This window comes from Biomphalaria glabrata, chromosome 7, assembly GCF_947242115.1.
Source record: "Biomphalaria glabrata chromosome 7, xgBioGlab47.1, whole genome shotgun sequence".
Classification (NCBI taxonomy): domain Eukaryota; kingdom Metazoa; phylum Mollusca; class Gastropoda; family Planorbidae; genus Biomphalaria; species Biomphalaria glabrata.
This window is the reverse complement of record NC_074717.1, coordinates 2440989-2463852: the sequence shown is the minus strand read 5'-3', so window position 1 is coordinate 2463852 and position 22864 is coordinate 2440989. Positions and strand designations below refer to the sequence as shown.

Here is a 22864-nt window from a genome sequence, read left to right as displayed (position 1 = left end):
TATCCCTATTCAATGTGACTCTCTATTCTGCCTCTCTCTAATCTTTCCTGACCACTCTACAATGGGACTGCACTCTAAGCTAACAATGCCATTTATCAAATTCCCCATAGATTCTAATCAACACATATATTTTAAGCCTGTAAATACAAGAAAAAAAGTAAGCCAAGTCTATCTTCTGATTTTAATCACCTACATTCCAAAAGATATTTAAGAAGGTGAGCCCAAAGGCATGAGGCTTAATGTTCAAACTAAGTGTCAAACTAATTGCCCAGAAATCCCTACTGGCATCCTAATGCTATATTGATTTCCAGAATTTTCCCACATAGCCCAGATATATTTCCTTTACCCTTTTTTAATTTTTTTTTTTAACCAAAACTCCTTCACCACCCACATAAAAAAAGGGAACATAGATCACAAGAAAATGTAGGTTAATGTCGGCTCCAAAAACAAAAATAAAAGATTTACACTTTGTTTCTTTCACTTTTTATTTTAAATATTATTTTATTGTTGTCTCTGATGTCATACGATGGTCTGTGGCCTCTATACACTGAAAAATCACAGATTCAGAACACTTGAATTCACTCATCCAGTACCTAAATGAACCACGGATTCAAATCGCTTAACTCATTTGGTACCAAAATTGAATCACAGATTATATAACTTATCAGGTACCAAAAATAAATCACAAGCTCCGGACGCATGGTCCTTAAGAATTCTGAAACGGATTTTTTTCAAATGATGGAATTGGAAAACATTTTGAAGATGTTACTGAATAACAAGGCTGTACTTTGACCTGTTTCCAGATTTTTCTGACTTCCGGTAACACACTTTCTAATGCAAAGTTTCCTTTGAAACTGAAGGTCTTAACCACTTGTTGACTTTGCGATAGAAATAAAAATACATTTATCTTGAAGTCAATGCAGTGCTCCAGAGAGTCAAACAGTGTATCAAGAGCTTGTACGATTTTCTTTCTTAAGTGTACGTTTTAGTTAAGCCATTCGATTCACTCCCCTAGATTCCTGCTCCTTCAACCAGCGTGTTTTTTTGCTTTGTTTTTAACACTAAGGCTCCAGGCGTGTTGACAAATTAAAAGGTCGTGCTCACATCTGAATAATCAAGTAAAAATGATTTTAACAATGTTGAAAAAAAAAAAATTAAAATGACTTATTTAAAAGACGTTGTTTCATCTTCCAAGTAGGACCTGGTAGAATGAGCCTCTTTTTCGCCAGAGTCGTCTGCAACTAGATTGATTCAGAACATTTATAAAACGAAATTTCAGTGCGTCTCCGCTAAAGGGATTCTACTCGACTTTCATATCTCAGAACGGTGGCGGCTTCTCTTAATGTGTCGTACCTAGTTCTTGCTGAAAAATTTTGCATGACAAAAACAGGCCCTCTACAAGACATTTTGCTGAACATGATATGAGTACGAGGATGACGCTCATTACAGCGGTACATGAGTTATATAAGTAGCTCGAGTGTCTCTCGTATTGCAACAGTGCCGCCTCCATCTTTATTCGCCTTTTACCAGCCAATTAAAATTTCCCGAAGAGAAGTTCCAGATAAGTGAAGTTTCGGATGGCCATCTTGAGGAAGGCCAGACTGCTGACGGACAAACTTTGTACCGCTGTCGACAGACACACAGAACGAAAACCACATGTTTGGATGTTGGGAGTTATTACAGATCACGCCTTTACATTACGTATCTTGATTGGTTCGTTTCTTCATTGTCTCGCTTTTCGAACAGTAATAATGCTCAGTTCAACCTAGAATGATGCAAGAACTGCAACGTGAATAAGAATATCAGCAACTGAACGATAAGCTTCATCGCCAGCTTGCCATCCATCGCGACGAGAAGCAATTCATTAGTAAAGTTATGGACAGTTTCGGCAGCCACAGTCAACATTTGTAGTTTTTTTTGTGTTTTTTTTTTTTGTTTGATCGGCCGTTGGGATAAGTTAAGTTTCAGCCAAATGAAGTTTCAGCCAAATGAAGTTTCAGCCAAGTAAGGTTTCCTTAAGTGAAGTTTCAGATAAGCGAAGTTTTTAGATACGTGAACTTTCAGATAAGGGAAGTTTAAGATAAGTGAAATTTCAGATTAGTAACAGTTTCAGATAAGTAAAGTGAAATGAAGTTTCAGCCAAGTGAAGTTTCAGATATGTTTCAGATAAAAGAAGTTGCAGATAAGGGAAGTTTCATTCGAGAGTGAAGTGTCCAAATGACTCATTGCTATTTGAGCTCAACTGATATGACATGACGGTCTATAAAACTAGAGCAGCCAATAAAAACAAATGCTCAAACTAATAAAGGATAAAAATAAAACCCAAAAACACTTAAAGTAATGGGAAACATATTGAGAATAACAACATTATATTATTGTATAATGAAATCATCCTGTCATTAAACTAAAATTATATAACACATGGACAACTAAAATATTCACTCGAAATGACACCGATAAATGTATCATTGTTATCGCCCCTGTTTTCAGCCCAATTACTGCTGTCCCACGTCAGATGGGTGTTCTGTTGATTTATCTGGGCTGAAATATTGTTTGAGAGCTAATTTAATTCTATTCCACAATAATAATATGTTGTTATTGTTTAACATTGTTTTCTTCCCTAAGTTGTCCTTTGGAAAAACATTTCTAGTCGAAGCCTATTGAGATATTTCTACGCAGCAAGTGCTCACGCACTTCTCTTTTTTCTCTCCCCCCCCCCCCGCCACATGCTTTTATATTAGCTTGGCCAATCAATAAGTGTAAGGATGTCGGAATGTACTTAGTCTATTGGTCAGTACCTCCCTCCTCACTCTCCCCCGTCTCTTGCTTCTCTTCACAGATATCTGAGCTGCCCCCTGGGGTAAGAGGAGCATGTTTACACTCAGGAATGACCCCTGCCCAGAGAGATGCGGTGCTCGCGGACCTCAGGGAGGGCAAAGTTCACTTCCTCTTGATCTCACCGGAAGCCATCGTCGACCGGTCTGGCTCGAGCCAAGGCTCATTTCCTGGCCCGGACCGCCTGCCTCCTATCGCTTTCGCCTGCATCGATGAAGCCCACTGTATGTCTGAGTGGTCCCACAACTTCAGACCATCATATCTCCGACTCTGCAAGGTAAGTGACAACACAACGCTTGCAACCAATCGCCTTTACAAATACACTTCACCGGAAATACACTTCACCGGAAATACACTTCACCGGAAGTGAAGCCGGCCTGAAGAAAAGAGTCGCAAAGAGCAAGCAAAATTCACCATTATTATTATTATCGACCTCGTCAGTATCATTAGCATCATCGTTATACTATAGTCATAGATTATAAAGTATCCATACTGACCACACTTCTCCACGCTAGCTTCTCTGACAATGACCGCAGTGACCAGACATTTACCTGTCTTTGACTGGACCAACACCTTGTCTGAATGTCTCATGGATAAACAATGACCGCAGTGATGGGACATTTGCGACCAACCGCCTTTACTTTTACCCAGCTAATGTCAGTTACCCATTAGAGCTTGTAGCGCCCTAAAGATCCCTAAATTAAAGATACCAGTTTTCACCTAGATTCGAACCCGGGACCTCTCGGTTCGGAAGCCAAACGCTTTACCACTCAACCATCGCGCCTCCTGGTAGATACTTGCATAATAAAAGATGGTTTCTTAAATGTTGAAACTACGACCTTCAGTAGAAGAACACGTGACCTCAGTCTGTCATAAAAAAAAAAGGAATTCAATGAATTAAGATTTAATTGTGTTTGAAATAGAATCTCGTCAAGCAGACTGTTCAACAACAAGTCAATAGCCCAGGCCATATCTTTAATTGTTAAGTCAACAGCCCAAGTCACAGGTCCAAATTGATCGTAATCTTACACCATACGAATTAAGCAGCCCATTCATCAGTCATTTGACTCGATTTTCTACACTGTTGACTTCATGCTGTGCCAAACTGGCCAGGCGAAGAATATGTAAAAATGTTAATCTAGTAGATCTGCATAGAAATTGACATTTTGGGCTGCTACCTGGCCAACTTGCTTTTTTTTCCCCCAATATATATTACTCTCTGCGTTTGTCTCGGTATTAGATATTTCAAGTCTACATTCTCTGCCCTTTTTTTTCTTAAACCATTTATGAACCGTGAAGCTAATGGACATGTTTAAAAAAAAATCAAAATCTAATTTGCACAAAATTATGATTTTTATTAAGTCTATATCAACACTCTGTCTGTCTGGCCAAAAGTTTCTACACCTTATTTTTTCCACACCCGATCTTGGATCAAGCTCAAATTGCGCACAATTATTTCTTTTACCTGACAACATACGAATCAATAAGCAAAAAATTTGCCACTTTGTTATGTCTTGGTTATTAATTATTTGTTTGGTAACAAAAACAAGGGAAAGAATTTGTACTTTACTAAAGTGATGGGATAACCTGAATTAGTCCCCATTATAGGGCGTCGCTCGAGTCTTAGTAAACACAACATACAAAAATAGGACGAGACAATAGAAACAATACATAACTGTACAGTCTCCCATGTTCATAGGCTCACCACCAGCAGAGTGGGTAACGTGTTGGCCTGAGAAGGCTTGAGCCATGAGATCAAATTCAGGTCGTTCCCTCCCGTTTTTTTTTAAATATTATTTTTATAAAAGCCTTGTAGTCTGGCTCTATTACCAATTTAATTACAGGACTGTCCAAACTAATTGATACAACTACTATTAATAAAAGCTTTTTTTTTTTTTTTAAAGTGTTATCTAAATGTTCTTGTTACGCCCCTATAATTTACGCCCCTACAATTGCCTCCCTCTATCTGTCTCCTCTGAGAATTTTTTTTTCTTGAATTTTGGTAATATTGAATCATTCCGACATTTACAATGCAACAAAATAAAACAAAAAATAGATATATATACTAGCCTGACATTACCCGCGGCCTGCGGGTCCTAGTTTGTGTTTACTAGTGTAGTGGATTGGATTTAGATGTGTTAAACTTAGCTAATGATCCTTTCAAGTTTTTCTCTTTCGCTACGAAAATAACATTAGTTTTGCGAAAATGGGTTTACCCGAAGCCGATACATTCATATCAATTAAAAACTATAGGCTATATATATATAATACTTAGAATACTTGTGTATTCGTTATGTTGACAGGTGCATCTAAATATATCCATCCAAACTCATCCTCAAAAAATCGTATACACAAATGAGATCGTTAGTTGTACTAGAGCGTATACCCATCATGTTACAGAATATTAAGGAAACATTACCAATCAAATTTTACGTGCAAGACGAGTTGCTCCCCCTTGAGGATCCACTGCTCTAATTCTTTCCCCTTGTTGCTCTGTTCAGGTACTCCGGCAGCGTTACGGTGTCAGGTGCTTCCTGGGTCTGACTGCCACAGCCACGAGGTCAACCTGCAGGGACGTGGTCAAGCATCTTGGGATTGAAGACCCAGAGACCGCCACGGTTCGTGGAGCAACCGTGCCCGACAACTTGGTACTGTCCGTATCCAGGGACGCCAACAGAGATGAGGTAATGCTATTTTATATAGATAAGTGTGTATCAGGGAATCAATTGCTATACTTTTCAATAATACCAGGATATTAGAAGGAACTATTCTAAGACGAACAATCGCAATGTACTGACAGTGTAGATCCTGGGATAGTACTGGGTTTATCCGACAAGTGGGTCTGACTGCTATAATCTAAGTGAATTCATTTGCGGGTATATTCACTAAGATTTGCATTAATACTCTAAAACTATAATTTTTAATATTTGAACCATACATAAAAAAAAAAAAGTTTCCCTTTCAGACCTTGCGATCTATGGGGCAGATGATGTTAAAGTCATCTGTTTCTATGGCCATCTGTTAACGAGCAGGGTGTCATGTGGCCAGCACAACGATCAATTGCCTTCACTTTCCCCAACTAAAGGTGCCCATTACAGTTGGGTGGACTCAGGGGCGCCCTAAAAATCCCGAAATTCAAAATCCCAGTCATCACTGAGATTTGAACCCAGGACCCTAGGTTCGGAAGCCGAGCGCTTAACCACTCAGCCACCGCGTCCCTGAACCATACATAAGCTGATTTTAATACTTTAATTGTAACTTGTAAACTTTTTAGTGTCTCGTTTGTATTTGTTAAGAAAATAAGGAGAAGTCTTGACAAAATTAAAAGGGCACGACATGACAGAAAATGTGCCGATGAGCCAAAAATATATTTAAAAAAAAAATCAATAATACAACCTTTTGTCTTCTTAATTATTAGTATATTTTTTGTTTTACATTCTGACATGTTAATATTATAGTTATGATTGTAGTGTTTGCATTGACACTTAACCATAATTTTCAAATACAAAATAAATTTAATAAAATACTCAGAAAGAGACAAAGATAAAGGCACATTCCTCGACCCATATGCTAGGACAAATTTGTACAAATGCTTCTTCTTCCCTAGTGCTATTAAAGCATGGAACGGGTTGCCTGAGCTAGCCAGCAAAACCAGGGACTTGGCAGAATTTAAGTCATTGGTTAACGTGCATGACTAGATGCGTAGAAGTAACGTCTGTATAATATAAGATAAGATACGATAGCTATGACCAGGGATGTCTGTATGAACAGTTTAGTCTTAGACTTCGGAGCAGTGTGTTGAAATGTTCAGTGGAAAAAAAAAAAATGTGTTTCATGAAAAAATGAGATCATTAAATTTGTGTCTCGCAGACATGTGTTGACACATTGTACGAGATGGTTTCATGACACGTATTCGTAACTACGAGTTGCCTAGGTCTTGTATCCAATGCACTTAATGATGAGTCTCCAGTTTTCCCAAAGATTTGGATTGTTGAAAAAAGGACATTATTTACATGTACATACAATAGTTCACTCTTGTACAAATACCGGTATAATATATAGGCAAGGACCCTAACTGATTCGTTCAATCGTTCACCTCTCACCTGTCACTAACTCTCCCACTTACGGAGGACGAAAAAAAAAATACGAAAATGTAACCTGGTATCACTTAGCTTGTGTTTAGAACAACTAAGCAATCTTCATGATGGAAACCGCAGCGCTTAACTCTTTCTCTCCTAACTGACGATACCAGCGTTGATTCCACCAGAATGTGGTAAATAATTACGGAGAGAAAGAGTTAAAACGGTTTTTTATTCGCAATTTCTACCCAATACGTTGTTTTTTTTTGGGGTATTGCCGACTCCTCTGGCAGCGCAAGGTTATAGAGATATTTCCTTCCCTTTGAAGCGCTATTGAAACTCTTTCAGTGTATAACTTTCAACTTAGCGCGTATCTTGCTTTTGTAGACATTATATAAAAACAATATATTTTTTTTTTGTCATATAAAGCCGATATTTACTCTTCCCTAGTGCTATCAGAGCATGGAATGGGTTGCCTGAGCTAGCCAGGAAAACCAGTGACTTGGCAGAATTTAAGTCATTGGTTAATATGCATGACTAAATGCATGACGCGTAGGACGTAATCATCTTCTTTTTTTGAAGTAACGTCTGTATTATATAAGATATGAGCTGAATATATGTTGTTTTAATTATATATAAAAAAGAGCAGTAGTTATAACTATATTATTTGTGTTTTGAGGGTGGAGATTATAGAAAGATAATATAATTCTTGTGTGAAATAAATTTAGACGCCATAGTGATAACAAACAAACAAAAAAAAAGGTGGTCTCACTAAGGAATAACACAAGAGCTTTTATGAAATACTTTCTTATTGAATTAGGAAGCCAAAGAACTGTCAGGGATTTATTTAGAATTACTTTTTAGGGATTGTGACCGAGTCCTGAAAAATGTGAGTGTGTGTGTGTGTGGGGGGCTATATAAACAGGGGCCGTTCTAAATGAACGTAACAAACTTTGATTCATGGGCCAACATACTATGATTCATGGGCCAAAACATACTATGATTCATGGGCCAACATACTATGATTCATGGGCCAACATACTATGATTCATGGGCCAACATACTATGATTCATGGGCCAACATGCTATGATTCATGGGCCAACATACTATGATTCATGGGCCAACATACTATGATTCATGGGCCAACATACTGTGATTCATGGGCCAACATACTGTGATTCATGGGCCAACACACTATGATTCATGGGCCAACATACTATGATTCATGGGCCAACATACTATGATTCATGGGCCAACATACTATGATTTATGGGCCAACATACTATGATTCATGGGGGCCCACATTATGTTAGAGGAGAGTTCAAATGGAGGGAGGAAGGGTCCGCCAAAATATTATGTGAGCGTTCCATGCAATAAGAGAAAAAAGAGTCCTTGTAATCACAACAGGTTTCCACAAGGATCAATAAAGCACGTCTTAGTCTTAGTCTTAATTTAAAAACAAAAAAATGGCTCTTGTCAAAAAGCATCACAAAGCCTTTATGTTTGTTTCGTTAAAGCGCCGAAAGAATACGCAAGAGATTGTATATAGGACTAGTTTCTAAGGGTGGGGAACAAATAAGGGATAACTGAGAAACAGAAGAGTAGTCATTGCAAACAAGACGATTTATTATAGCGGAGAGCTGGGGGGGGGGGGGCGATACTCAAATTTACGGGCTGGTCCAATCCAACGTAATAGATGCTAAACTGAATTGGTCATAATAGATGCTAAACTTAATTGGTCAAAGGGATTTATGGGGGACGTTTACAAGTGGGCCTTTTATTGTTAGAAGTAAGAAACAAAGAGAGGGGGGTGGGGATCCATGGCAAAATAAACAATATATAGCCTGGGGATAAATTAGCGGGCGTAGCCGGTGGGTAATGCTGGTATCGATATAAATCTAAGTTAAGATAAACGCTGTTCCGTCGTGCTCTGTATAGTACTCTCTAAATAAACATAGCGTCTAATTAAGCTGCTACGTTCATCTTAAGTCTTAGAGAGTATTTTATCCACAATCAAAGGTCTCGTCTGCTAACACACTTTGGAAACGTTTTCTTTATTGTTTCCTTACCCCGAATCAACCTTGACCCTGTGAATAAATAAACACTAATGAAGTCAACATTGTCAGAATCTTGACCTTATCCGATAATTAAGTAACTAATGCTCGTCTCCCATCTTCTCAAGAAATTTTTTTTATGTGACACGTGACATGACCAGGGCGCCTGAGTTACACGCCCTCTGGAAATAGATAAGTAGACCTAGATCTAAACTAGTTTTTTCTTTCTTTATTTAAGTTCCATAGAGTTCGTGTATTCCTTCTTTCTCTCTCACCACGCTGAGACTGTGTCCAACTATTAGAATGCTCTGCAGATTTAGTTGTTTTTTTTTATATTTTAAGTATAGTTTTGCCTTACACAGTTGTCCTATATTTTAAGATATGTACTCTACACAATTATAATGTCCTATATTTTAAGTTTTGTCTCACACAGTTATAATGTCCTATATTTTAAGTTTTGTCTAACACAGTTTTCTTCCACAAAGTTATAATGTCCTATATTTTAAGTTTTGTCCTACACAGTTATAATGTCCTATATTTTAAGTTTTGTCTCACACAGTTATAATGTCCTATTTTTTAAGTTTTGTCTCAGTTATAATGTCCTATATTTTAAGTTTTCCCCACACAGTTATAATGTAATAATTTAAAGTTTTACCCCATAGGTATAATGTCCATTATGTTGAAAAAATTATTTGAAAAATTATAATGGTCACAGATTTTTCCCAGTGTGGCCGAATAGCTATTAACTAGGAAAAAATGTTAGAGCCGTTTTTTAGATCCGTGTCACCCACCCACCCATGAATTTGCAATCTAAATAGAGGAAAAAATATTTTGAAAAGACTATAAATCACAACGTAATAGTCTAAATGTGCATCGAAGTCTTGAAAGATAGATCTGTACAAAGCTAAGAAAAAAGATTTCCAAAGCTCTGCAGCGGGAAATATCAATTCAGTCATCTACAGACGAGGCTAGCCTTGCTGGCTGGATCGTGTCCAGCGAGCTTAGTCATAGATTCCACTAACGCACCGTTAGTATTAAGGTCAAGAGTCCAAGGAAGATACTACCAAAGGTTCATGATTTTTCTGTTTTCTCATCGTATTAGTATGAAGGGGGGTTAAAGCTTCTGAGAACCGCGCGGTATTCAGTGTTTTATCCAAATATTGTCCAGAACCAATCCAATTTATTGCGTGCTCGTTCCAGGGCCACGCCATTCTAAAAACTTCCGGTTCAGAGTGTTGACATTACTTCCTCCATCTGCAATGCGAATACGAACAAAAAATAAAAAAAAAAAGGTTAAGTTCTCTAGGATCCAGAATAGGACATTTAAACTAAACATAAATAGATCTAGATCTATATTATCATCTAAAGTAATCACGGAGCCTTTCAGGTGCCAAAATATTACTGAAACTAGAATACTATGTCTAGATCTATAATCTAGTAGACTAGATCCAATCTAGACTCAAGACACTGATTGACTGAACTGAACTCAACCATGCTCAAGCCGTAAGTTTAAACCTCTTCGAGCTTACTTCAAAAAGAAAATGTGACTCTCATTACTGAGCTGTAGATCCTAGTCTAGATTAGATCGATCTGTATCTGAACGCGATTTGGGTTCGGGTTGGTTTGTGACGTAATGAATGAGTTTCACCCCAAAGCTACATCTCTTGATGTTGAACTAGACCTAGTCTAGATTTATGTTTTTTCCCCCCTTGGTTTAGGGAGTTAGGCTAATAGATTAGGTGCAGCGCGGTGCAAAGAGATCATGGTTGCGAGTGATGACGTCATAGCGCAAGCAGACGATATAAATGCCTGTCGTCATTGTTTTAAATTCGTGTTTCGATTTTAAAAAATATGATGCTCCTTTATAGATTTTCATTTTCAACTATTACTAGATCTACATAATAATAATGATCTAGATGTTAGTTTATTTATTGAAATATCTTGATTTCGAATAGAATTTTTTAAAAATATTAATTGCCATTGATTATTTTCATTAGGCCTACAAATCATAGCTTGAAGATTTGCCAGAAGCAATATCACATGTAGACAGATAGATCTAGGCTATATCATTAATTAATATAGGCCTAATACAGAACCATAAGTTACAAAGAAGGCCTACACAAACTCTTCTCATGTGTCCCACCCTTGAGTCTCTTCCCATTGACTTCTGTAACAGTTTGAGTTCCCTCTGCTCTTTGTGGTCAGCAGCTAAAGGGGGGAAAAAACTTATTGAAAGATAAAGGACATTTCTTATTCCTTATGCCAGGACGAATTCCTAAATCTACTGAGTACTGTATTTTCCCTTGTGATATCAGAGAATGAAACAATTTTTTTAATCAGCCAGGAATGCCAATGACAGTAAAGCTTAAGTTACTATCATGATGGTCAATTAGATTGACACATGGGTAATTATTGTATTTTATTTCGTGAGCTATCGTCTGTTCTGCAATTTATAAGAAAAACTAGATTTGATCAAAATCAACCAAGGGAGATGCAGGATCTGAACTGAATCCATACTAGTCACTGAATCTAGAGTTACATCTAGATATTCTAGATCTAGATCAGTGTTTCTCAAACTTTTTCCTTTACGGAACACATCGCACATTCTGAGTATTTAACGGAACTTTGATTAAAGGGAAACTCCGATGGTTTTGACCATTTTTGATATAATATGTGTTTTGATTTACAGATAATGAATATATTATTCTTTTTTTTTAAATTTGCAACAATAACTGTTTTTCTGACATATTTTTTCTGCTCATCCAGACTATCAGATTTTTACCGGGTTTCTATGTGACGTCACACTAACCTATTAATTTAATCTATTGACTTATTGTATAACGCGAGACCATACAGTAAAGTTTACATTTTCGTAAAAAAATATATCTTCGTCTATGCACTTAGATATAGATCTTGTAAGCAAAGAAAAAAATGCTCGTTGAAAGTAGATTTACATGCTTGACTAACCACAGCAGTCTGTATTTTCTCGCCTGACCACTCAACACACAACAAACACTATCGCTTGGTTGTCTTGTCATGACCAACTACACGTAGTCCAGACTACCCTTACACTGACCAGTTTGTTCGAATCAGTCAGACACACGATCTTTTTACTTTTTAGAACAGCGAGGGGCTTAGATGAAAATGTTACTTTTTTTTATCGAGTTGGTTATCCTAATGCTTTTAGATCTCTATCTATTTATATAACTGTACCACAGCTCTGGACTAGGCCGTCACTAACAGCTACTGTAAGAATGAAGCGATACGATTGGTTAAATCAAGTTTCTCTTTCAGTATTGTTGAGGGAAGTGACGAATGCCTAACATAAAAACATAATCTCAAAGCACCCCGTTTTTTTTGGAGATGTCAAAAATTTACTGTCTAATTTATTCATAAATGTTTCTAAGCATTTAAATACAAAATGGTAAAATGTTTACTATTACAACTTTTTACGCAGAATTTAAATATGTCAATAACTCAAATTTGAAAAAAAAAACATCGGAGTTTCCCGTTAAATCTGTTAGAGAGAGTTACGTGGTTAGCTCATTCTTTCAGTAGTTCCTGGAACATCTATTCAGAGCTTCTGGATTGGGAAAGACTGATCTAGATGATATGGACTACTATAGATCTAGCTCTCTAGATATTAGGTCTAATTAAGATCAAGTTATCTAGAGTCTAGTTCGATTCAGATCTTGAAATGTTTAGTATCCCTGCCATACGATGTGATGTACTGGAGATAGATTGGTCGTGTATTTACTGGCTCTAATTTCAAGGAATTGGAAATCCCATGGCCAGAAATAGATGCGGCTCCAATGGCCTGTACTTACAACTGATCAGTTGGTTCTGATTTCATCTTCGTCCTGTCACTGTTTGCTCTACGGGAATAATTATCTATATTTAACATTGTCTCCCAGTGGGGTGGGGGTGGGGAGGGGGGGGGGGGCGGTCTGGAAAGGGGAAATTGACAGCCTATACTCTGTTTGTCCTTCCAGTGTCAGGAGACCAGTGTGAGAAATTAATTTGGTGCTTCCCCCTGTCCGCGCTCTCGCCGCTCTGGTCAATTCCTCTTCCCAAGACACACACACTGGGACTTTCTTACCACTAAGTAGAAATGATTTCTTATTTTCCTTTGGTCATTGTCAACGGAAACTTTGCAGTGTGTCAGATATCTAGGTCTGTATCTGTGATGATATAATCATTGGGTTATGTCAAGAAGCAACGTCTATAACTGTAATGATATAATCAATGGCTGATATCAAGGAACTAGGCCTATATCTGTGAAGTCTATATCAGTGAAGTGTATATCTGTGAAGTCAATATCTGGGAAGTCTATATCAGTGAAGTCTGTATCTGTGAAGTCTAAATCTGTGAAGTCAATATCAGTGAAGTCTGTATCTGTGAAGTCTATATCAGTGAAGTCTTTATCTGTGAAGTCTATATCTGTGAAGTCTATATCTGTGAAGTCTAAATCTGTGAAGTCAATATCAGTGAAGTCTGTATCTGTGAAGTCTATATCTGTGAAGTCAAGTTCAGTGAAGTCTATATCTGTGAAGTCAATAACAGTGAAGTCTATATCTGTGAAGTCTATATCTGTGTAGTCTATATCTGTGAAGTCTATATGTGTGAAGTCTATATCTGTGAAGTCAATATCAGTGAAGTCTATATCTGTGAAGTCAATATCTGTGAAGTCTATATCAGTGAATTCTATATCTGTGAAGTTAATATCAGTGAAGTCTGTATCTGTGAAGTCTAAATCAGTGAAGTCTATATCTGTGAAGTCAATATCTGTGAAGTCAATATCTGTGATGGTATAATGTATTTTATTAGGCCATCCTTTTGTATGTCTATGCAATGCCTTCTAGTCCAGAGATCTTCTTTGGTTTAAAGTTAAGTAATAGTCAGTATTAAATTTTTATTACAAATAAAATCCTCTCCCCATCTTTATCAATTGAAATACTTGGTTAATGCAACCTGAAAATCTTTTTTTTTAGCAATGTGCCTAACTCTTTACCCCAATGCTATTTTGAATGGCAACCTTCTGTAAAGATGTCAGCTTGACCTTGTTTTCTGTTGCCCCTACTAGTCTTCAAGAGGCATTTCTGTTCTAATAAGTTTCAGATGCCCCTACTAGTCTTCAAGAGGCATTTCTGTTCTAATAAGTTTCAGATGCCCCTACTAGTCTATAAGAGGCATTTCTGTTCTAATAAGTTTCAGATGCCCCTACTAGTCTATAAGAGGCATTTCTGTTCTAATAAGTTTCAGATGCCCCTACTAGTCTATAAAAGGCATTTCTGTTCTAATAAGTTTCAGTTGCCCCTACTAGTCTATAAGAGGCATTTCTGTTCTAATAAGTTTCAGATGCCCCTACTAGTCTATAAGAGGCATTTCTGTTCTAATAAGTTTCAGTTGCCCCTACTAGTCTATAAGAGGCATTTCTGTTCTAATAAGTTTCAGATGCCCCTACTAGTCTTCAAGAGGCATTTCTGTTCTAATAAGTTTCAGTTGCCCCTACTAGTCTATAAGAGGCATTTCTGTTCTAATAAGTTTCAGATGCCCCTACTAGTCTTCAAGAGGCATTTCTGTTCTAATAAGTTTCAGTTGCCCCTACTAGTCTATAAGAGGCATTTCTGTTCTAATAAGTTTCAGTTGCCCCTACTAGTCTATAAGAGGCATTTCTGTTCTAATAAGTTTCAGTTGCCCCTACTAGTCTATAAGAGGCATTTCTGTTCTAATAAGTTTCAATTGAGCTCACATGTCCCACACTTCAGTCAAAATTAACTGCTTGTAGATTTAGTCTTTCTTTTAGTTTTGTAATTTTGTATTAGCAAGACATAGAAAAGTTATTTAAAGACATAAAAATTCCTTTGGAGACTTAGAAAAGTCATTTAAAGCCACAGAAAAGTCTTTTAAAGCCACAGAAAAGTCATTTTAAAGCCACAGAAAAGTCATTTAAAGCCACAGAAAAGTCATTTTAAAGCCACAAAAAAGTCATTTGAAGCCACAGAAAGTCATTTAAAGCCACAGAAAAGTCATTTTAAAGCCACAGAAAAGTCATTTAAAGCCACAGAAAAGTCATTTAAAGCCACAGAAAAGTCATTTTAAAGCCACAGAAAAGTCATTTAAAGCCACAGAAAAGTCATTTTAAACTCACAGAAAAGTCATTTAAAGCCACAGAAAAGTCATTTAAAAAGTCATTTAAAGCCACAGAAAAGTCATTTAAAGCCACAGAAAGTTATTTAAAGCCACAAAAGTCATTTTAAAGCCACAGAAAAGTCATTTGAAGCCACAGAAAGTCATTTAAAGCCACAGAAAAGTCATTTTAAAGCCATAGAAGTCATTTAAAGCCACAGAAGAGTCATTTAAAGCCACAGAAAAGTCTTTTCCCCTAATTTCTGCTTAGTGTCTCTATATGAACTTAAAAAAACAAAAAAATCCCAAACAATCTGATGTCACAAATGTGGAAACAGGAAACAAAAGGAAATTGTTGGACTGTTCAGAAATTATTTTTTTTTTTAAATTTAAATTGCATAGGATTAATTTTTTAAAGAACAAAATGACATCAACCATTGCCCCCCCCCCCCCACCCCATTAATCTAAATTTTAAAACTAAAAAAAATTTAAACAATAAAATAATTGACATCTTCTGGTTAGTTCTTGTTATTAATTACTAGCTCAAAAACATTTTGGACATCTGGTATAATTAATTTGTATCATGTAGTTTCAAGAGTTTCCCAAATATATTGTTGTTTCTTTTGAAATTACTTTTGGTGTTAAATGATTAATGTCTGTATGAACTCTATATCACTACCACACTTTCAATGAATTATTTCATGATTTGTAATTGTGTGTTTACAGGCCTTGATAGAGTTACTGAAGGGAGATCGGTTCAAATCCTGTGAGAGTATCATTATCTACTGCTCACGTAGAGAACAGACAACACGTGTGGCTACACTCATCAGGACCTCACTACAGTATACACCTGAGTTAGTAGGTAGGTCTCACTGTAGTACATGCCTGAGTTAGTAGGTAGGTCTCACTGTAGTATACACCTGAGTTAGTATGTAGGTCTCACTGTAGTACATGCCTGATTTAGTAGTTAGGTCTCACTGTAGTATACACCTGAGTTAGTAGGTAGGTCTCACTGTAGTACACATCTGAGTTAGTAGGTAGACCTCACTACAGTACACACCTGAGTTAGTAGGTAGACCTCACTACAGTACACACCTGACTTAGTAGGTAGACCTCTCTACAGTATACACCTGAGTTAGTAGGTAGACCTCACTACAGTACACACCTGAGTTGGTTGATAGTTCTCAGGAGTTTCAGCTTAGAAAATCATGTACCTGCAGGAATTTGGAGCTATGCATGATATTTAAGCTTAAAGAATTCTATATTACTTGTAACAAGCATTTTTCTCTGAACCAACTTTAAATGTTGAACCTGTACATCTGACAGTTATGTTGACCTGAGTATAAACACAATTCTCAAAAACATTTTTATTACCTGATACAACTTGCACTAGAATGGTCTTATCTTCCTTTAGAGTTATGACATGATCTATCCATAGAGTTTAGACATTGGCTATTCATATGGTATTGTGTTCCTTTAGAGTTATGACATGATCTATCCATAGAGTTTAGACATTGGCTCTTCATATGGTATTGTGTTCCTTTAGAGTTATGACATGATCTATCCATAGAGTTTAGACATTGGCTCTTCATATGGTATTGTGTTCCTTTAGAGTTATGACATGATCTATCCATAGAGTTTAGACATTGGCTATTCATATGGTATCGTCTTCCTCTACAGTTATGACATGATTTATCCATAGAGTTAAGACATTGGCTGTTCATATGGTATTGTGTTCCTTTAGAGTTATAACATGGGCTGTCTTTAGACTTTTGACCTTAGATATTCTTATGGTATTGTCTATAGACTTTTGACCTTAGATATTCTTATGGTATTGTCTATAGACTTTTGACCTTAGATATTCTTATGGTATTGTCTATAGACTTTTGACCTTAGATATTCTTATGGTATTGTCTATAGACTTTTGACCTTAGATATTCTTATGGTATTGTCTATAGACTTTTGACCTTAGATATTCTTATGGTATTGTCTATAGACTTTTGACCTTAGATATTCTTATGGTATTGTCTATAGACTTTTGACCTTAGATATTCTTATGGTATTGTCTATAGACTTTTGACCTTAGATATTCTTATGGTATTGTCTATAGACTTTTGACCTTTGATATTCTTATGGTATTGTCTATAGACTTTTGACCTTAGATATTCTTATGGTATTGTCTATAGACTTTTGACCTTAGATATTCTTATGGTATTGTCTATAGACTTTTGACCTTAGATATTCTTATGGTATTGTCTATAGACTTTTGACCTTTGATATTCTTATGGTACTGTCTTCACTTAGTGATTGCATTCTATTCCTTGGATGTGAGATTGTTCCAAACTGAACAAAGGTTTTAGTGCAGACAGAGTAGGCCAGTGCTCAGGACTGGGTCCACTGCTCAGATTTGTAAATTGGTATGCTCAAAGAAGTCTGGTTCTATATTTCCCCCAGGGCCTTTTCTGTGAATAGTCCTGAAGCCCAGAAAGTTTTGTGTTAGACATAAAAATTGAACCGAATTCCATTGTTGAGATCTTATATAAAATTCTCCCCCCCCCCCCCCTTTTCTCTTCTCTCTTTCCCCCCCCCCCCCTCCAAAAAAAAAATAATTTCGAAATTTGTTATAGGTTATATTTCTAAACTATCTAATGAATGTTATTAAGTTATTCAAGTCAATGATGAATAGTACATTTAAAATCCAATGTTTACATCTTTGGCTACATTTGACTTTTTAATAATATTAAATATCAACCATTTCTCTACTTTTGACAAAGCTTATATTAACTCAGTCTGTCTACCTGTCTGTCTTGTAAAAAGTTTGTACACTTTATTATTTTTTTTTTGTACCTGACAAAACAATAATCAATAAGAAAAATGTAATAAATTAGTTTTGGTAATAGTTTTTTTTGTTTGGTTTTGAAGAGGGGAAAGAAATTGTACTTGACTGATATGTTTGTATAAGTAGATTTAGCTCCTTTTATTACAAAGCTTATATCAACTCTGTTTGTCTGGTAAAAAGTGTGTACACATTATTTCTCCCACACCCATTCTCGGATCAAGATGAAACTTTGCATACTTATTCATTGGTATAGACAAGAAATAAATCAATTAAAAAAAAAAGTAACCAAATAGTCAGTTAATTACTGGTAATTAATTATTCTATTTTATACCAACAAGGGAAACTAATTATTCAACACTCACAGAAATGGGTAAATTTGTTGGGTTTAGTCCCCTTAAATAATTGTCAACAATTTCTCCCTCACGTATTATCCGATAAAGTTGATTCTTTAAACAATTATGTATTGTACCTAACAAAACAGATGCCCTTTACACCATTTGCCCTATAGACCACAACGTCTGAAAGTGGAACTTTACTTTTTTTTTTTTTAACTAAACAAAACATGAGTCAATTAAAAAACATACCCCAATTAGTCAATTAATTATTGGTAATTCATTATTTTGTTTGATATCGAATAAGAGAAATAACCTATACATTAGTGATAGATATAGTTGTAAGGGTGGAATTCTTCCCCTCTAGATAAGCTTTGATTTTTAAAAAGGGATTTTTAAATATTTCCCTTGTACTTTTTAGAGAGAAATAGGCTGCAGCTTTTAAGTTTGAATGTAACAATAGATAACTATAAAACATAAGTGTTTCGCTGGCACAGCGGTTAGTGTGTTGCCTTGAGCAACTTTAAAAAAAATAAATGCATTTAAAAAGCGTTCACGGTAACATGTATGCATATACCCCCTTCTTTCTCCCCCAACCCTTTCCCAATTGGTCCAGACAAGTGATCATAGCGTAGTCAGAAATATAAAGCATAAATTTGCGCTTAACAAAAACAATTGGTAAAAAAAATATTTCTAATCACACATTTAATATTGTTAGCCTAGATCTGTTACAAATTTAATTACATGACTTATCCAAACTAATTGTGCTGCATTATAATCAAATATTTTTATATCTCTAAGTGAAACTGGATTTAGAAATCCAAGCTTGCAGTCTTCTTCTTCAGCATTCAAAAGACTATGAGTTGATATTTTGATTTTATTCAATGGATTCTGTATATCTGGCTTGATCTTTAACACATTCATTTTGTTCTTTGATAGTGGACTTTTTTTATTGAGATAACTAGTACTTTAAAAAGCGATCACTCTAACATTCACGGAGATACCCCCTTCTCTCTCTCCCCCACCCCTTTCCCAAACTGGTCCAGACAAGTGATAGGATCATAACATAGTGAGAAAGCTAAAAGCATGAAATCGACTAATATATAATATATAATATATATATATTTACGAACAGGCATTCCTTTTCTTAAATTATCTTTAGTTGATGAGCAGCGCATGTCTCTTGAATGTGATAGGCTCCATACATTGGCCAGCCCTGGCGTAATCTTTTGGAAACCATACATTTTCTTATGTTATTGACTTGACCATTTGATGGATTCAATGGAGTCATCACACTGGAGTTCTGTTCTATGTATATTGCGAGAAACCAATTCAGCACATAACTTACAGATTGTCCTTCCTTGGTTTCTATAATACCTCCACATCTCCAATCTCTTAGTTGGTTGGGGCACCACACATGATCTGACTGCCGTCTTTCTCCATTCCTCTCTGTTTTTCACCTTGACTAGAGTCTCTTTCAATGACAGGCCCGTCCATTCTTTTATGTTGTCTTCACATCGCTGTCTCTGTCTGCCTCTTCTTCTTTTCCCACATTCTGTTCCCTACGGAAAGGTCTTCACGGTTCCCAAGGACCTCGTGATACAGTTTGCGTTTTCTGACTGTGGTCAGTAGGTCATCATGGGGGCCATTGCGGTCCAGTTTCCTATAATATATTAAACGTAATTTTATTCAATGTCAATATAAAAACTCTTGAGTTGAACCAAAGACCGGTACTTTATGATTTTAAATGAAATCACAGATGTTTGATGACTTCCCCTGTCCCTTTTTTTTAGCTGACTGTATACATTCAAAGGAAAAATAAATAAATGCTTAATACATAATGAAGCGAAACAAAACGGATTTTAACTTGCTCAAAAACTTGCACGAAAACTCACAGGCGGACCATGAGAGTCTGGTTGTATTCGCAAAAAAAAAATATATTTAAAAATCCCATTCATTGACAGACTTTTGGAGAATAAAGTGGAGCTTCTTGCCGAATTTATTTTATACCCACGAAGAACTCCGAGCGCGGTGGCTGAGCTGTAATGCGTTTGGTTTTGGAACCGAGGGTCGTGGGCTCGAATCCTGGTGAAGACTAGGATTTTCAATTTTGGGATCTTTGGGCGCCTCTGAGTCGACCAAGCTCTAATGGGTACCTGACATAAGTCGGGGAATAGTAAAAGCGGTTGGTCGTTATGCTGGCCACATGACACCCTCGCTAACCGTAGGCCACAGAAACAGATGATCTTTACATCCTCTGCCCTAAGTCCCTACTTTTCTTACACAGAACTGCCTTTTCCACCTAGGCCAATGGTATACGATACAGGTTTTCCGTATCGCTCTGAGATTTTGAGATCTACACCTGACAGCTAGCTCAAACACCAATGTTCTATTTTTTTTTCTCTCTTACATGTGCTCACATTAAAATATTTTCTTAAATAGCGATAGTTTCAAAATCATCAACAACAGGAACGATAATAACGTTTTAAAAGCATGAAATTTCAACGAAGTTATCTTTCTTTGCCATGTTCTCAGCAGGATACTAACTTGCTGGGAACGTATGGCGATAGCATTTTCTTTTTCTATTCTGTAATGCTTGGCTAGATATACATATATATATATATATATATATATATATATATATATTATATAAAGCAGAAAGTATGGCGTATGTATGTATGTATGCATATATGTATGTATTTCCCTAATAGAAATCACAACCGTTTGACCAATCTTGATAAAACTTCGCATAAATGTTCCTTGGATACTAACTGGAACCGTGATGTAGGTGAAGTAGCCCTAAAACAAGCTTAAGACCCTCAAAATAAAAAAGTTGCCCAACTCAACGAAAGTATTACTAGTTCACCCATTACACCACTGTTACGTAAGATCTGAATAAAGTGGTCGTCTCCTTTCCATTAGGAGTAAAACTGAAAGATTTAAAAACTCCTTTCGGTCAGAGTGTTACAAGATCAGCTGTCGTCATCGAGAAGTACCTAGAAGTCAAATTCATAAAGCGCTGGTTGTGCATGTGTATGTGTTTCGTGTGTGAATGTTGTTCGAATTTTTAATCAATATTGTTTTTGTACAGTAGTTACGCTGAGGTTGTCAATTGTAGTCAAACTGAATTTCCATTAGATTGGATCAATAAAAATTACCCTATCTTATCTTATATAGCCATATTAAAATGAGACAAGATAGAATCTAAATCTAATTTTAAGTATTACAATTTGCAAAGGTAGTTTTTTTTTTACTTTGACACATGAAGATATACAATATAGTCCATTGATTTCATTAATTAATAAAATTAACCTTCAAATTTGTGTTTCAAAACCATTTTTACATAAACTCGTTCGTTATATCTGCGAATGTAGACGTCCTGGCGTACTTAATAATCCCATTCATTTCACAAATCGGGTAAACCCGTTTCCATAGTCTTTTGTATTTGATATAAATGGATCGACGGCTTAACGGGTAAACCCATTTGTGCCAACCTACTTTCATTTTCGTGACGAAAGAGACAGACTTAAAAGGAACATTAGCTAAGTTTGACATACATCTAGATCTAAATCCAGTCCACTAAATTGGTAATACACAAACTAAGGCCCGCACGCCACGGGTATTTTCCGGCTAGTATATGTATATATATAATATATAATTTCTTTTTGTGAGAATGACCTGGAAAAAATTCCTTTTTTTTTTCTTTTCCAAAATTCTCAGATCAATACATTGGGGTCAAATGTCAATGCAGCGCACACCAGGGGACATAAAAAAAAAAGATGATTTCAAATTATTGTTCCGTATCTTGACGGGCATATTGTCAACATTTTTGTCTGATACTTGATGGCGCGAGGCACCATGATTTGCAGGAACCGGGGAGAGCGATGAAGATCGGGCGTTGAATGGTTTGGGACTTCTGCGTGTTGCTTTACAGCAAGAAGGGGTGGGGGAGAGTGTACATCATGTCGTGGTAGATACAGCGGGCTTCATACGATAATGACCATGTGTGAGGCTTTTGATTGGTCAGCGATAAAAAAGCGAACGTTAAAATAGAGAAATGCTAAATGTAATGAAAGGCTGCACTATCTCCCCCCCCCCTCCACCATTTTGGTTTTTCTCTTTAGAACATTTTTTAAAGAGTTCAGGAATTTCTTCTCCCTTGAATTTGGACTCTTTTGAAAGTTGTCTCCCTTGAACTTTGTCTCATTTAAAAGTTGTCTACCTTGAACGTCTCCCTTAGAAGTTGTCTCCCTTGAACGTTGCTTCTTTTGAAAGTAGTTTCCCTTGTACATGTTAAATAGAAAGACGAGAAATCTACCCATTAGTAATATCTAGGAGACTAATGTCGCAGTAAACAAAGAGAAGTATATGTCTTGAATAGTAGGCTATATGTCTTGAAGAGTAGGCTACATGTCTTGAATAGTAGGCTATATGTCTTGAAGAGTAGGCTACAAGTCTTGAAGAGTAAGCTAATTGTCTTGAAGAGTAGGCTACAAGTCTTGAAGAGTAAGCTAATTGTCTTGAAGAGTAGGCTACAAGTCTTGAAGAGTAAGCTAATTGTCTTGGAGAGTAGGCTACTTGTCTTGAAGAATAGG

General features: G+C 36.4%; 1 protein-coding gene across 1 annotated transcript in view; it reads left to right on the top strand.

The window, feature by feature from the left end:
* LOC106063047 (ATP-dependent DNA helicase Q4-like) overlaps nucleotides 1-22864 on the top strand; it is a 402519-nt gene that overhangs the window by 65586 nt on the left and 314069 nt on the right. Inside the window, exons 13-15 of the mRNA XM_056034885.1 lie at nucleotides 2840-3112; nucleotides 5337-5519; nucleotides 15825-15964. Coding sequence (XP_055890860.1) covers nucleotides 2840-3112; nucleotides 5337-5519; nucleotides 15825-15964 — 596 coding nt within the window. The remainder of the gene's footprint in view (nucleotides 1-2839; nucleotides 3113-5336; nucleotides 5520-15824; nucleotides 15965-22864) is intronic.